The following is a 15880-nucleotide window of genomic DNA, read 5'->3' as shown; positions in this document are numbered from 1 at the left end:
TAGGTAGAATAGTGGATAATGAAGAAGGTTTTCAAGGATTGCAGAGGGATTTGGGCTGCTTAGAAAAGTGGGCTGAAAAATGGCAGATGGAATTTAATGCTGATAAGTGTGAGGTGCTTCATTTTGGTAAGAAGAATCAGAATAGGACATATGTGGTAAATGGGAGAGCATTGATGAATACAGAAGAGCAGAAAGATTTAGGAGTAACGGTACATCGTTCCCTGAAGGTAGAAACTCACGTGAATAGGGTGGTGAAGAAGGCTTTTAGTATGCTGGCCTTTATCAATCATTGCATGGAATATAGGAGTTGGGAGGTGATGTTGAGATTGTCTAAGACGTTGGTGCGGCCTAATTTGGAGTTCTGTGTGCCGTTCTGGTCGTCTAATTATAGGAAGGATATAAACAGAGTGGAGAGAGTGCAGAGAAGGTTGACCAGAATGTTACCTGGGTTTAAGCATCAAGAGTATAGGGAGAGATTGGACAGATTAGGTCTTTATTCTTTGGAGCGTAAAAGGTTGAGAGGGGATTTGATAGAAGTATTTAAGATTATGAAAGGGATAGACAGAGTGGATGTGGATAGACTATTTCCGTTAAGAGGAGAAAAGATTAAAACAAGAGGACATGAGTTAAGAATTAAGGGGCAGAGGTTTAGAGGTAACATGAGGGGGATCTTCTTTACTCAGAGGGTGGTAGCCGTGTGGAATGAGCTTCCGGGAGAAATAGTGGCGGCGGAGTCAATTGTATTATTTAAGAAAAGGTTGGACAGGTATATGGATGAGAAGAAGATGGAGGGTTATGGGCATTGTGCAGGGAGGTGGGACTAGAAAGGGGTGTTTGGTTCGGTGCGGACTAGAAGGGCCTAATGGCCTGTTTCCGTGCTGTAATTGTTATGTTATGAAAAAAAATGTAATGAGGGTCTAGTTTCCTGTCCTGTATGTTGATGTGCAGAATAACATTTTTAAATATCTTACTCAGTACTTCAAATGAATTGTACTTAAAGCCATATTCACCTCTGTTCCTCATTAATGAATTTATTTATGAAGAAGGTTCATTAATTTTTAATGTAAGATTATGCCTCATTTGAAGAGAACTGGTTTTGCTTATGAATTATTCATTGTTTTTAGCAGCCATTAAGAAATAGGGGAGAGTCTCAGGTTTTCCTCCCTCATATAAAAGCATTGAGGCTAATCCTGTAACTTAAGTACAATGTACTGGCTGGCCCCATAGCACTTGGTTACATTAATGGTTGGACAAGGTTTTTACAAGCTGTGAGCTCTTCGCATTATTTGTAAGATAAAGCTCAATGGCATTCTCCAAATGTAAATCTTTTAAGTACACACACCAGCCATTTTTTTCCACATTTGGTGTTGAATGAAGATAAAATTAAATTTGGTGCAGAACCCTGCACAATGCTACCAGGCAAAGACCATTTCATGCCAAAGGCCCATGAAGGACCTCCAGAAGTTAATCCCAAAAGCTTTAGGATTTGCCTTAATTCACCTCCATCTCCTCCTTGCAATTCCATTGACTTCATGGAAAATGAATAGATTACTTTCCCATCAGCCAATTACCAAGGAAATTCTATGTCTACAACTTGTTCAAAAGGTGGAGACTGCACCCATTAATGCACTCGCTTCAATCACCATTCACCTTGTCTGTGTTCCATTGGAAAATCAGCCCAATAAATGAAGAAAGATTGTACCCAGCAAGCAATTTTATTTTTGATCACTATTTGTAATGATTGTGGGTAAAATTTGGATGGACAAATAGCAATAAGACAGCATCACACTGAGACCAATGATGGATGGACGAAATTCACAAACCTATTGTAATTCAACGTAGACCAAGAGAGTTAATGTGAGGTTTATGGATTTAATACCACGTCATATTATACATTAAACCAGCTGAACTGCCAGGAGAATATTAATCTGCAACTGAAAATTTCTAAAGTCTTGTCATTTGCTCTTCCAAATGTTGAACTGTATCTTGTTTTGCTTTTGCAGGGGTTTAAGACTGCCTACCGTGGACCATGTGAGGGTCGGGACTGCAGTGCCGGTTGCAAATGCTTCCCAGAGAAAGGGTCAAGGGTGAGTGCGAAAATCAGATGTGCATTTTTTAAAACTTTTTTGTTTCCACGAACTTACAGAGCAATGTTTCCCATTTGAGGAAGAGTTGGACTATTCTTCAGCCCGAATGGGACAATGACAGCGCTCATAGTGCAGTCCACAAAAGCACTGGAAAAACTCAGCAGGTCACTCAGGATGTTTCAGGCAGATGTCCAATGTCTATTGCTTTTCCTGGATGCTGTGTGATCTGTTGAGTTTCTCCAGCACTTTTGTGTACTACTCTAGACTTCAGCATCTGGTTACCTCGACTTTCATGGTGGTCAGATGAAGCTTGTGACCAATGGATAGCCAGGGATCTAGCCTTGGTTTGGAATAAGACTGAAATTTGAATGTTAATGTTACTTAATGTCAGAGGATGAAGAATCAGTGTCATGGATTCTACTCCAAATATGCAAAGTAGACAAAATGGTGACTTCAAAAGTGTTGCCGTTCCTTCATCGTAGTTGGAACTCGCAAACAAAGTGATGTGGGGACTGTCTTCAACAAAATAACTGTAATTCAAAGGCTGCCTGGCCCTCATGCTCTGAAGGACGACTAACTGATGCTTCCCTCCCCTCCCCTTGGTGAGTATCCCCACATTGACTGATCAATTACAAGGCAACATGTGCTGAAAGCAGTCATTGCCTCAAAGTGTATGAGAAAGTTAAATTCTTCTTTATTAAATTTGAATTTGCAATTTTCATTCATGGTTTACTTTCTATGGAACTCTGTCATCTCCTTAACAATGTGTCTGAAGTCTCCATGTAAACCACTGGATGTCATATAAAGCACAAGGACTGAAGGTGAACACTTGGTACTTAATTTTCCTATGTGAAAATCTATTACAAAATCTTGGCATCACATATCTATTTAAAATGCTTAGGCCTAGTTTATAGTTGGGAGGAGAGTTCTGTGTGTTGGTGGCTACTGTGAGGTTGACAATTTGGGAAGAATGTGCTACCAGAAACTGCAGGATTTTTTAATTACTTTTCTGTTGGGTTTTCTCTCGCAGGTCATCTGATTGACAGGCTTGAGAGCCTTTTGGGTGTGAGGCCCATTATCCTAAGCCGCAGATAAGCAGAGTAAATGGTTGTCATGCAGTGTGGGTGACAGAACAGGATTGTACGGGCTTCAGAGGGCTCCATGTGCGGAGTGAGGGGAAGGAGCTTTAAAGGAATTTGAGGGGATAGTTTTTTAAATTTTACATAGTGATTTATTATCTGAAATAGTGAATTCAGATACAATTGCTATAATGAAGATACTTTTATTCAGGCATTTGAACAGGCAAGGCATTTGAAGGACATTAACCTAACGCAGGCAAAAGGATTGCGCATAATTGGGCAAAAGGGATGACATGGATTCAGTGGGCACAAGGGATAGTTTCTGTGAGGCACTGGATATCCTATTTAATAGAGGCTCTAGTTAAATGGAAACAAGATTTATAATGGGCAGAGATGGAAAGATCATTTGAAAATTTTAAAGAAATGTGAATGATTCTGTTATATTGACATTTAGAAAAGTAATTCCAGGGAATCAACCTAAAAATTGTTGGAAGAATGTTTAGAACTTTAAAAAGACTTCCTTTGAATGCTTTAGTATGGTTAAGACGGGTGAAGGAAAAGTGGATTCAGATCTGAAGATCAAGGATACAGGAAGAGATTAGGCAATGCTATTAGTTTTGGATTGCTTCAGACACAGCCACAATTGTCAGCACGGCCTCCTTCTGTGATATGGACTTTTGTGGCTCAGTTGTTCATTGGTTTCTGGGACATGAGCAACTTTCCCACTGAGTGGAAAATGCATCTTCTCCACATGTCTGCTGGCAAGAAGACATGTGAAGCTTGCTTGGCTGACATAAAGGTCAAATGAAAAGTAATTTGATGCATGAAGATGTTATTTGAAAAACGTTGATGTGACTGGAGGATATTTGATTTAGTTGAATGGAAGACCACACTTTTCTGTAAGCAAGGAAAGTGTTCCTCTTCAGCTATTTTTGTTGAAGACATTTACTGGGAGTGCTGTTTACATAGGAATTAAAGAGGACCCTTTCCATCCAGCACACAGTACCTTTTATCCACTACCATTAGGAAGGTGGCACAGGAACATCAAAATCAGAACTGACAGACTGTGAAATAGCTTCTTCCCTCAGGCTGTGAGAAAGATGAACAGTATCCTTTAAAAAAAATATATATATATATAAATATAAATAAATAAATATATATGCACTTTAAATTATATCCTTTTGTATATTTTTCATTATTACGTACTGTGTTTTAGTGTGTGTACCATGGTCCGGAGAAACACTATTTTATTAGGTCTAATTTTATATGGTCTAATGATAATATTCTTGAACTTGAGATCTTTAGGATTTGGGTGTGTCTGCTACAGCACTTAGGGGAGATCTAATTTGTGGCAATGACATTTCTCCATTAAAGGTACAATGCAGAGACTATCCCCATATTTTGGAGACCATTCACAAGGCTGCTAAGTTGACATGAGTTTGAGATCACCCACTGTCAAGTGCAAGGACATTTCTTTCCTGCCGTTGTCAAACTCTTGAATGAACCTCAAAATATTTGCCTTTGCTTTGTACCACTGTCTGTAGAACTCTGCATTTTTGTGCAGGGTCTTTCTTGTTGACTATGGATGAGATGTCTAACTAGACTGCTTGCAGAACAACCTCCATCACTGCATCTTGGTACAGGTGACAAAAAGTTGAACTTGTGCCCCCGAGCCTTTCCACTGACTACAGAGCACACAGCAGGAGAATGCTGAATTAGATGGCTGAATGCAATTCCAACAGTACCTCCAGCAGCATGGCATTATCTAGGACAACCCTACTTGACTGGCACCCCACATATGATGTTAAACATCCTGTGCATGCAGTACTGGTCCACCTGGCCACAGTGAGTACCCATCCATGCATCTTCTCAACACTGCTTTCTCCACATTGTCGTCACCGCACAAACTGGAGTTGATTGAATCCTTTGGGGCTGTCTGGTGAACTCTACAGAACCTTTACAATAACTCCATTTATATAACATTTTTAAGGTAAAACATGAGTAGTATATTTAAAAAAGGAAGCCAAGCCACTTAAGAGGATATTAATACTGATAAGCAAAGGAGTGGTCAAAGAAATAGGTTTTCAGAAGCATCTGAAAGGGGCAGGGAGAGATGTGAAAAGTTTTGTGAAGGACTTCCAGAGCTTGAGGCTTTGGCCGATGACAGCGTGAACAGCAATGGTGGAGCGATAAAGTAGTGGTTGTGTGAGAACCTGGAATTGGAAAGGTGCAGGACTGGAGGAGACTGCACAGTTGTAGTGTGGTTATGGAGATATGGTGGAGGAGTGTATGGTTTGGGCTGGAACGTCATCCAGTGGCATAAATCATTTCACAATTTAACTGAGGTTTTCCCAAGGAGCAGCCAAACTTGGATGGCTGAGGAGCACCAAGTATAATTTAGTACGGGGGTTCTTAGCTAAGTCTTCATCATCCACTGACCTGATGATCACGTTAAGTTGCATCCCAAACTTTGGTCTCAGCAGCTTTGAAACATTTAGAAAGATAACGTGACTCACGCTATCTAAGGGCTTCAAAACTGCTGAGACCAAAGTTTGGGATCCTGTTTGGAGTCAAATGGTAAATGTTTGTTATCTTTCAAAACTATATGGACAATTAGCATAAATCTATTTATTCATTAAACACATGGAAATGGTGAACTGACACCGTATAGTGCATGGCACCACAAGGAACATGGGAAAAGCAGATTATACTGTGATAAGTTCTGGGAAATCTATTAATGGAATCCTATGGAATGTTTTTGGAATTTGATTAGTGGTTGGTCAAACTGCCATCTGTTTAAAGTATCAAATTTTGATAAAGATTGATTTATTAAAAGGACAATGCTGTGAACTTGGCCAACAATTATATGCAAAGCTATTTCTGTTTATTCATTCAGGGCAAGGTCATCCTGTATGGTTCACCTTTAATCATCCCCTAAATAAAAAGGCAATGGCATATTGGTGTGTCTGAAGCCAATAACCCCTTTTATAGTGGGGGAAGGGGGGGAGTGATTGGAAAGACAGATATTCTCTTTAAATGGCTTCACTTTACCTCCATAAAAAGATCCAAAGGCAGATTGACTGGTTGAAGTCGCGCCACCTTCCATCCGCCTGGTGGGTGGACTCAGGTGGAGTGAAGTTACACCACCTCCTCCATAAGAGGAATGCCACTGAATGAGGCTCCAAAGGGGAGGGGCTGATGACGCCACAATGACGCAGTCAGCCTGCGGCCCAGCAGCGTGAATTTAAAAAAAAAACCCAAATGGTTAATAGAGGCAATTACATTGGGCAGGAGATCTGCCTGAGTCCTAAGACCGCTTGCACAGATCTCCACTAGCGCTCGTACCCGCTCTTCAGTTGCCATTTTTGAGTGTAGGCCGCTTTGCTTTAGCGCGCTTGTTTGAGGTCACAGTGATGGCGTTACTGCACCACTCGCCCCGCCTCTCTCAGCTCTGGAAGCTGGTTCCTGACTCAGCTCTGCATAAAGGCACTGCAGGATCTACCTTATAGGTCATCACCATGAAAGGTAAAATCGCTTTTTTAATTGGAGCCGGCTATAATGCGTGGTTTCACCTTAAGAGGACTACTCATAGAAAAGGCAGGGTAAGGACGGTAGATTTCCATCACTGAATGGTGTTAGTGACTCTTTTAACCATAACATGGTGGGTTTGTGCTCACCATTACCGAAATTAGCTTTTCAGTCCAAATTTAATTGCTTGAAATTAAATTTCCATGCCTGGCTTCGTGGGATTGGAATGCATTTCTTCAGATCAAAGTTCCAAACCTTTGACCACTGGTCTGCTAACTCAGGCACATGCCACTGAACACTTGTGCACCAGTGATGAGAGTGGGATTAAATCTCCGATGTACAGAGCTAATGGATTAGCAGCCAATTACCTCATCATTTGTACTGTTCCAGATTTGCATTCAGGTTGCAGCCAGGTCTTGTCCATCTGCTGCTGGGGGTCCTTTGGTTAACACACCAAATCAAATTAAGCAGCTATTTGCACAACTACCGCGTCTAGCACATTCCAATACACCAGTGGTTTTCAACCTTTTTCTTTCCACTCCTGCAACTTTAAGGAATCCCTCTGCCATAGGTGCCCTGTGATTAGTAACAGATTATTTAAGGTGGCATGCGAGTAGAAAGAAAATGGCTGAAATCCACTGCAGTGCACCAACAGCCTGTTTCTTAGTATTCATAATGATCACTTAATTTCAAGCCAGTTCAATGAATGCTAAAAACCATGAGGTATTTACAAAAAACATGACCATGCTCAGTGTAAATCAGTAGTTCTCAACCTTTTTCTTTCCACTCACATACCACCTTAAGTAATCCCTATTGCGATTGGAGCTCTATGATTAGTAAGGGATTGCTTAAGCTGGTATCCGAGTGGGATTGGAAGGTTGAGAATCACTGCTCGAGACCTAATTGTTACTGAAATATTTTGCTTGAGAAAAATTGTCATTGGCCCATTTCCTTTGGAGTTATGAAACCGTGCACATAATGAGTCATTGAGGTACGATTAAAATGGCAGTGTTCAAACTTTTTCTTTCCACACATATACCACCTTAAGCAATTCCTTACTAATCACAGAGCACCTAAGCATAGGGAAGACTTAAAGTGGTATGTGAGTGGAAAGAAAAAGGTGGAGAACCACTGGTGTAAATGTCAACCTTGCCATGTCTCTATTTATCAGCGTGCCTGTTCATTGAGAGTTAACTTGCATGAGATTGATAAATCGAGAAGCAGTTAACCTCTTTAATCACAGCACCTTCTGAGACCATCTCAGTGCAACATTGGAACTGCATGGCTTCAGAGAACTTCATGATCTCCAACTCAAAATGAGTAGGTTTAGCTGTGAGTATCACACATAGTATGTGGAAGTGGTTTTCTTGCCCCAGCGCACACCATGGAATGCTACAGCACAGAAAACAGGCCATTCCGCCCTTCTAGTTTGTGCCAACCATTGTTCACTGTTGGCGGGATTTTATTTATAATTGTTTTGTTTTTTGCAAAAGGTCCCAAGGCTTGCAGATTCCAAGCAGCTCATTGAATAGTTATTTATCCTTCTCGTCTACACTTGCTTCAGTAATTCACTATTCAACTTTTAATGAGAGTTAAATGAATGTGATATCGCACCCAGCCACCTGAATTAAATTTCATTTCTTAGCCCAATGTCCTTTCTGTCATGTGTGTCTTTGTGGATTGTGAGTCGGTGTGCCTGTGTGGGTGTGAGTTGAGTGTGCGTGTGTGTGTGGTGTTTTGAGTGTGTGCTATTGATTATTGGCACTTCTGTTTTTTTTGGTACTGCATTTGTTGGATTTTTAGTCTGTGGTGCTGGGAGTAATTCAGTAATATCAATAATGTCTTAATTAAACATCTGTTCTTTACTTTTGAAATACACCATAGATGCTATGATTATTGCAAGCATGAACAAAAAAGGTAGTTAGTTAGAACATATAAAATTTGGGCTCTTTTACAAGAATGCAAATAGTTTAACTATTATCCTTGGCAATAGATAGTATTTGCTTCACACCTTGAATCGGAGACACTTAAAAATCTCTGTTGCATTCAAACTTGGATCAATTGACAACTGAATGTTATTTGAAACAAAGTTCTTGTTTACAGCTAATAATGCAATTTAACAGCAGTAGAGGGAAATTTAAATGGAATGTGAGGTGAATCAGAATTCAATTGTCACAAATGTCAGGAAATGTGTTGTACTGTGGCTCCATTACAGGTGTTAAATTGCTATAAATTACACTTTTTTAAAAATAGTGCGAAAGAAGAGAAAGTGAGGTAGTGTCTGTGGTTCATTGTCCGTTCAGACATCTGATGGTGAAAGAGAAAAAACTACTTCTGTACCATTGAGTGTCTGTCTTCTGGCTCCTGCACATCCTTCCGGATGGTAGCAGTGAGAAGAGGGCAGAGCCTTGAGGATAGAGGCCGCTTTCTTTCAGCACCACCTCTTGCAGAGGTCCTTAATGAAATGAAGACTGGGGCCCGTGATGGCGCCGGCTGAGTTCCCAAGTCTGTAGTCTTCTCCTATACCAGACAGTGAAGCAACGAATCAGAATGCTCTTCACAATAAACCTGTAGAGATTTGCAAGAGTCTTTGGAGACACGCCAAATCTCCTCAAACTCCTAACCAAGTATAGCCGCAAGTGAGAGGAAGTAGGTTTGGAATAAATATCTCGGGGAGTTGAAGACTAGCATGCAAATCTATTTCTGTGAGGCAGCATTCTTTAATTATACCTTTACCACTCCTATTAACCCAGAGTACAACATTTTGATTCACTGAGCATGAAGATGCATATACGTGACAAACAAATACTGTGTAATTGCTTTAAGTTGTGCATGGAACACTGGAGATCTTCCAGCTAATTCTACTGGTTTGAAATTTCCATTGCTTAGAGCACTGTCACAAAGGAAAAAATCAGGAAGTGGCAGGAATCAGTGACCCCAGCTCTTGCAGGTAAAAGGAGTAGGGTCCTGAAATGTGGACTGTCTTTCTCTAGCCACTCTCCATTCCCTGTTCTCCCTCTCTTCCCTACTCCTCCTTCTTCTTCCCTCCAGCACTCCACCCCTTCCCTCTTCATTCCTCCCCTCCCCTGTTTGCTGGTGCGCCCTTCCTCCCTTAACATCCCATTACCTCCTCCGGCACTCCTCCCTCCGTTCCTCGTCCCCATCATTTTGTTCAGGCACCTGTCTACATTTTGCTCTTTGCGATTATGTCTCTTTATCTTTTCAAGGACCTGCTGAGATTCTCCAGCATTGTGTTTTTACTTTTTTAACTTTCTATGGATGCTCCAAGATCAGAGTTTCTCCAGCACCTTCGTGTGTGATGCCAGCTATTAGATTACTGAAAGATTAAAGATGGGACGTTTCTAACTGAAAGTGGCAAATTACATCACAGGTTGGTTCAGGAAAACTGTCTGATGGGACATACAAATGCAGCAGGACTGCTTGCTTCTACAGCGTTCAGAAACAGTAGTGGATCAGGAGCTTGCACAGGCATAATGCACAGAATGGCATCCACCAGTTAGTAATATCTGTGGTGCAATTCTTCTAACATCAGCAGCTGTACTCTTGGGACGCATGGACTAAGGAGTTATATTCCAGAGAAGTGGTGATGCCAACAACATCAAAGGCTGCATTTAAACCAGGAGAAAAAAACACAAAAGTCTTCAGACACTGTAATTGGAGCAAAAACATATATGCTGGAGAAACTCAACAGGTCAAACAGTGCACTTTATGAAGCAAAGGTAAAGATACACATCCAATATTTCAGGCTTGAGGCCTTCATCAAGGTGTGAGCAAAATGGTGAGGGGAGGGTAGGAGAGGAGCACGTCCACACAAGCAGGAGGTTATGGGTGGTCTGGGTTTGACTGAATGCTTGTGGAAATGTAAACTTGAAATTGATTCAAGATAAGTTTGGCACAGCCTATCTCTCGTGGCTAATAAAACTATTAATATAATACACGCACGATTGCATTCTATGCAGTAACGTATTTAGTTAAGATTTTATTCTATACTTTGAACTGCTTTGTTCAGTTTGTTGTTCCATTAAATAAAACATCAATGAATATTTCTTATTTTTACGTGATGCAATGTCAAAATAAATTAATGAACTAAATATCAGAAACAGTTAGCTAAGAGATTATTTTTAATAAGTATAATTATTAAGTACAACATTATTTTAGGTAACCCACCTTTTTTATGTGCATTAATTTCCTTTGTGCGCTGGCTGCAAAACGTGTGCATGCAGACGCGCACAACTTAGAAGGAACAGTGCTGGCAAGGCATTCCAGGCACCCACAACTCTTTTTAAAAAAAAAACAACCCTGATATACCCCCTAAACTTTCCTCCCTTCATCTTCTGCTTCTTCATCAATGACCTGCCTTCCATCATCAAGTCAGAAGTGGGGATGATCACTGATGATTGCACAATATTCAATTGTGTTTACAGATCATGTAAATGAACCAATCCATGCCTGAATACAATACACAAATCTGCTGGAGAAATTCAACAGGTCACACAGCATCCAGAGGAAGTAAAGAGTAGCTAACTCTGAAACGAGGGTCATCCTTGACGATGGATTCTGCATGACGTGCTGAATTTCTCCACCACATTTATGTATTACACTTGAGCCCAGCATTTGCACATTTTCTTGGTTAACACAACATGCCTGCAAGACTCTGACGATATTCAACCAAGTGGCAAATGACATGTCTGCCCCAAAAGATGAGCAATGGTCATCTATGCCTCGCTCACAGGAAAATGAATCTCAAGATTGTATGTGATGTCATGTATGTACTCGGACAATAAGTCAGCACTTAAAATATACAACCTAACAAAACATCTGGACATACTGCACACATACTGACACACAGTACATCCTACATACAAAAGACATATATACATAGTGATCCTAAATAAACAATATATATTTTTATATATATACATACACATATATATTAACTTAGTATAACTGAAAGCAGCGGGATCTAAAAGACAAATTACAAAGATACGTAAGAAGGATGGAATCCTTACTTTTGATAATGCTGATAAAGGGTTTCAGGAATTCTATTCAGGGAAACATCTGTCAATCTTCAAAACTACAATACTAGCTTATCTTGTCATCATTTCTTCAAAAGACAATCCATCTATTCCAGCTATTGGTCTAAAGAATATTTTAAAAAAAGAAAAAAAACAGAATTCTATTCAGATTGATACAAATCTGAATCTCCTGATAATTCTATTTCAATGGATAGACACTCTTGCAATGATTAGACGTTCTCAAAACATCGTCAGAAGATCAAAACATGTTGGAAATCCAATTTCAGAGTTGGAAGTTTCTCAAGTTATTCCTTCTCTTCAATCGGGCAAGGCTCTGGGTTTGAATGGCTTTACGGTGAAATTTTTAAAAAAATCATTTACTAATTTACTTTCCCCTCAACTATGTAAAGTATTTGAAAATTCTGGTTTTTTTTTTCTTGGAACCTTGCTGGAAACTTTGTATGAAGCATTGATTCCTAAAATAGATAAAGATCTGACTAAATGTATTTCCTATAGGCCAATTTCTTTGCTGACTGCAGATTTCAAGGTTCTTTCTACGATTTTGGCCTGTAGGTTGGAAAATATCTATTCTTCTGTTATATCTAAAGTTCAGACTGGAGTTATTAAAGGTCATTATTCACAGATGAACATCTGTAGATTATTGAACATTATTTATTCCCTTTCGGACATAATTCCAGAATGTGTAGTTTCTCTAGATGCTGAAAAGACTTTTGACAGAGTGGAGTGGATCTATTTATTTGAGTAGATTTAATTTTGGAATGACCTTTATATCATGGATTAAATTGATTTATAGTACCCCCTAAAATTTAAAAAAAAATCTCCTTACTTAGGCTGTTTAGGGGAACAAGACAGGGATGTCCCCTGAGCCTCTTGCTAGTTGATCTAGCTTTGGAGCCTATGGCAGGTTCGAGGGATTGACAGAAACAGAGTAACTCGTAAGGTTTCTTTGTATGCAGATAACTTAGTTTATATTTCATATCCTGAAAAATTTACCCCAACTATTAACTGTGTTTTCTTAATTCAGCTCTTTCTCTGGATACAAATTAAACCTTCATAAAAGTGAACTTTTTCCGATTAATATGCTGGTCCCAATCTAACTCTAAAACTGGTCCCATCTAAAACTGTGGAGCACAGGAGGAAATAAAGTGTCTTTGTCACAACCATTATGGAGGGATCTATAGCACATATGCATTGAAATTCTTACTTAGTGCAGCTGAACAGGTACCTTATTTAAAAAAAAAACTACAAAAATAACTACCATAATATACTTTATTAAAAAGAGACAATAAATGTAGAAAAAGTGGATAATATTTATTCACTGTTATCCTAATGCAAAAAAGATGGATCTAATTTCAGGAACAATGTCGCAGGATCCTGAAGTAGGGTCTCAACCCAAAACATTAACAATTTCTTCCACCACCACAGATGCTGAGTTCCTCCATGGGATTTTTCCCCAGGACATTAAGGGAGGTCAGGGAGCAAATAGCAGAGGCCCTGTCAGTGATTTTTCAATCATCACTGGAGGAGGGTGTGGTGCCGAGGGATTGGAGGGTTGCTAATGTAGTTCTGTTGTTTAAAAAAAAAAGTGTGAGGTGTCGGCCTGTAAGTTTGACTTCGGTGGTAGGGAAAGTTATGGAGGGTATTCTGAGAGATGGAGTGTATAAATATCTGGATAGGCAGGGATTGATCAGGAGCACCCAACATGGGTTTGTGAAGGGGAAGTCATGTTTGATGAACCTTGTTGAGTTTTTTGTAGAAGTGACAAGAAAGGTGGATGAAGGTAGGACAGTTGATGTAGCTTATCTGTATTTTAGCAAAGCTTTTGATAAAGTTCCACATAAAAGGTTAGTAAGGAAGGTTCAGTCACTAGGGATGAATAGAGAAATAGTAAAATGGGTGCAGAGGTGGCTGGAGGAGAGACAGCAGAGGGTCATGGTGGACAACTCTCTGTCAGGATGGAGGCCTGTAATGAGCGGCTTGCCTCAAGGATCGATGCTGGATCCCCTGTTGTTCATCATTTATATTAATGATTTGGATGATGGGGTGGTTAACTGGGTAAGTAAATGCGCAGACGATACAAAAATAGGGGGAGTGGTGGATAGCGAGGAAGGTTTTCAGGGATTATGGAGGGATTTGGTTTATCTGTAAAATGGGGCTGAAAGATGGCAGATGGAATTTAATGTTGAGAAGTGTGAGGTGCTTCATTTCGGAAATAATAATCAAAACAGGACATATGTAGTAAAGGGGAGGACATTGGGGAATGCACAAGAACAAAGAGATCTTGGAGTTATGGTGCAGCATTCCTTGAAGGTGAATTCCCATGTTGACAGGGTGGTTAAGAAGGCATTTGATATGTTAGCCTTCATAAATCATAGCATAGAGTATAGGAGCTGGGAAGTGATGCAGGGACTGTTTAAGGCGTTGGTGAGGCTAGGTTTGGAGTATTGTGTTCAGTTCTGGTCTCCAAATTATAGGAAGGATATAGGTAAGGTGGAGAGGATGCAGAGAAGATTTACAAGGATGTTGTCTGGCTTAAAATACCTAGAGTACAGAGAAAGATTGAAGAGGTTAGGACTTTATTCATTGGAACGTAGATGGATGAGAGGGGATTTGATAGAGGTGTTTAAAATTATGAAGGGACTAGATCCAAGTAGACTCTTCCTCCTGAGAGCAGGGGAGGTTGAAACAAAAGGACACAAATTGAGGGTAAGGGGGCAAAATTTTAGGGGAAACATCAGAGGATGCTTCTTCACTCAGAGAGTGGTGGCTGAATGGAATAATCTTCCAGAGTTGAGGCAAAATCAATTCATTCATGTGAGAGGAGACTGGATATATACATGGATAAGAGGGAGTTAGAGGGTTATGGGCGGAGAATAGGCGGGGGGAGCTAGCGGAGTTGTTTGAGTGAATCGGCGTGCTGTTGAAGGGCCAAGATGGCCTGTTTACATGTCATAAACACTTATATGGTTATATAATTTGTTTTCATTCTCAACGTCTTAACGGGAGTAACCTCATTGAAAGGACTAGTGGTTCAAGAAGACATCACCTTCCCAAGGGCAGTTAGGAGTAGACAGCAATTGTTGGCATTGCCAAACACTGATCCCAAAAATAAATTGAAAATCACTCATTGTTTGACAGGATTTATAAATGAGTAGAAACTGTTACAATTAGAGTTATGCAAATGTTCCTGTAGCAAATGTTTTATTCCTTCACTGTGAGATGGAGGCTGGTTAACAGGAGACTGAGAACATGATGCTGTTGCACTTTCTGTAAACCTAAATTTGGTAGGAATCTCTGAATCCTGTTCAAGATCATAGGAAAGGAGCACGTACCCCAGGGAAAGGGGCACGTACCCCAGGGAAAAGGGCATGTATCCCAGGGAAATTCCAGTGTTGAACAGGTATGATCATTGATTCCAGCTGCTTCCTGAGGGATAGGTTACAAGTGTGAAAAATATGTTGGAAACTACTTAATGTAGCTTTTCAACATTCTGAGGGTGAGGGTGGATATAAAATAACATCCTGCCTTAAGCATTCCACTGTAAATGAAATCTTGGCAGTGTCTTGAGGAATACAGTAATCACCTCCAATACATGTCAAGTATGTGTCACAGTTGGCCAAAAAGCCTTCACAAGAATTACCAATATCTTCAAAATTCCTGACATTTATTGCCTCCCTTGGCCTTGACTTCGTGGCAGGATAATTTTTTGTTAGCTGCAAAACAATGGGTGTGTGAAATCAGTGGAATGTAATACATGACCACCGCCAGTGGGCTGATATCGCCTCAAACCGTGCATCTTGGCGCCTCACAGTTTGGCGAGCAGCAACCTCCTTTGAAGAAGACTGCAGAGCCCACCTCACTGACAAAAGGCAAAGGAGGAAAAACCCAACACCCAACCCCAACCCACCAATTTTCCCCTGCAGCCGCTGCAACCGTGTCTGCCTGTCCCGCATCGGACTTGTCAGCCACAAACGAGCCTGCAGCTGACGTGGACTTTTACCCCCTCCATAAATCTTCGTCCGCGAAGCCAAGCCAAAGAAAGAAGAAGAAAGAAAGAATACATGAAGCTAATCCACACGCTGACAGTACTTTCCCCCACCCCAATAACTGGAAGTTGAGAAATTCATAC

General features: G+C 40.4%; 1 protein-coding gene across 5 annotated transcripts in view; it reads left to right on the top strand.

Moving 5' to 3' along the window:
• col4a6 (collagen, type IV, alpha 6) overlaps positions 1 to 15880 on the top strand; it is a 350543-nt gene that overhangs the window by 128145 nt on the left and 206518 nt on the right. For all 5 annotated transcript variants that reach the window (XM_069892746.1, XM_069892748.1, XM_069892749.1 and 2 more), the window contains exon 4: positions 2004 to 2087. In XM_069892746.1, the coding sequence (XP_069748847.1) occupies positions 2004 to 2087 (84 nt within the window). The remainder of the gene's footprint in view (positions 1 to 2003; positions 2088 to 15880) is intronic.

Source organism: Narcine bancroftii, chromosome 8 (genome assembly GCF_036971445.1).
Source record: "Narcine bancroftii isolate sNarBan1 chromosome 8, sNarBan1.hap1, whole genome shotgun sequence".
NCBI classification, from domain to species: Eukaryota; Metazoa; Chordata; class Chondrichthyes; order Torpediniformes; family Narcinidae; genus Narcine; species Narcine bancroftii.
This window is presented reverse-complemented; position numbering and strand designations above follow the sequence as displayed.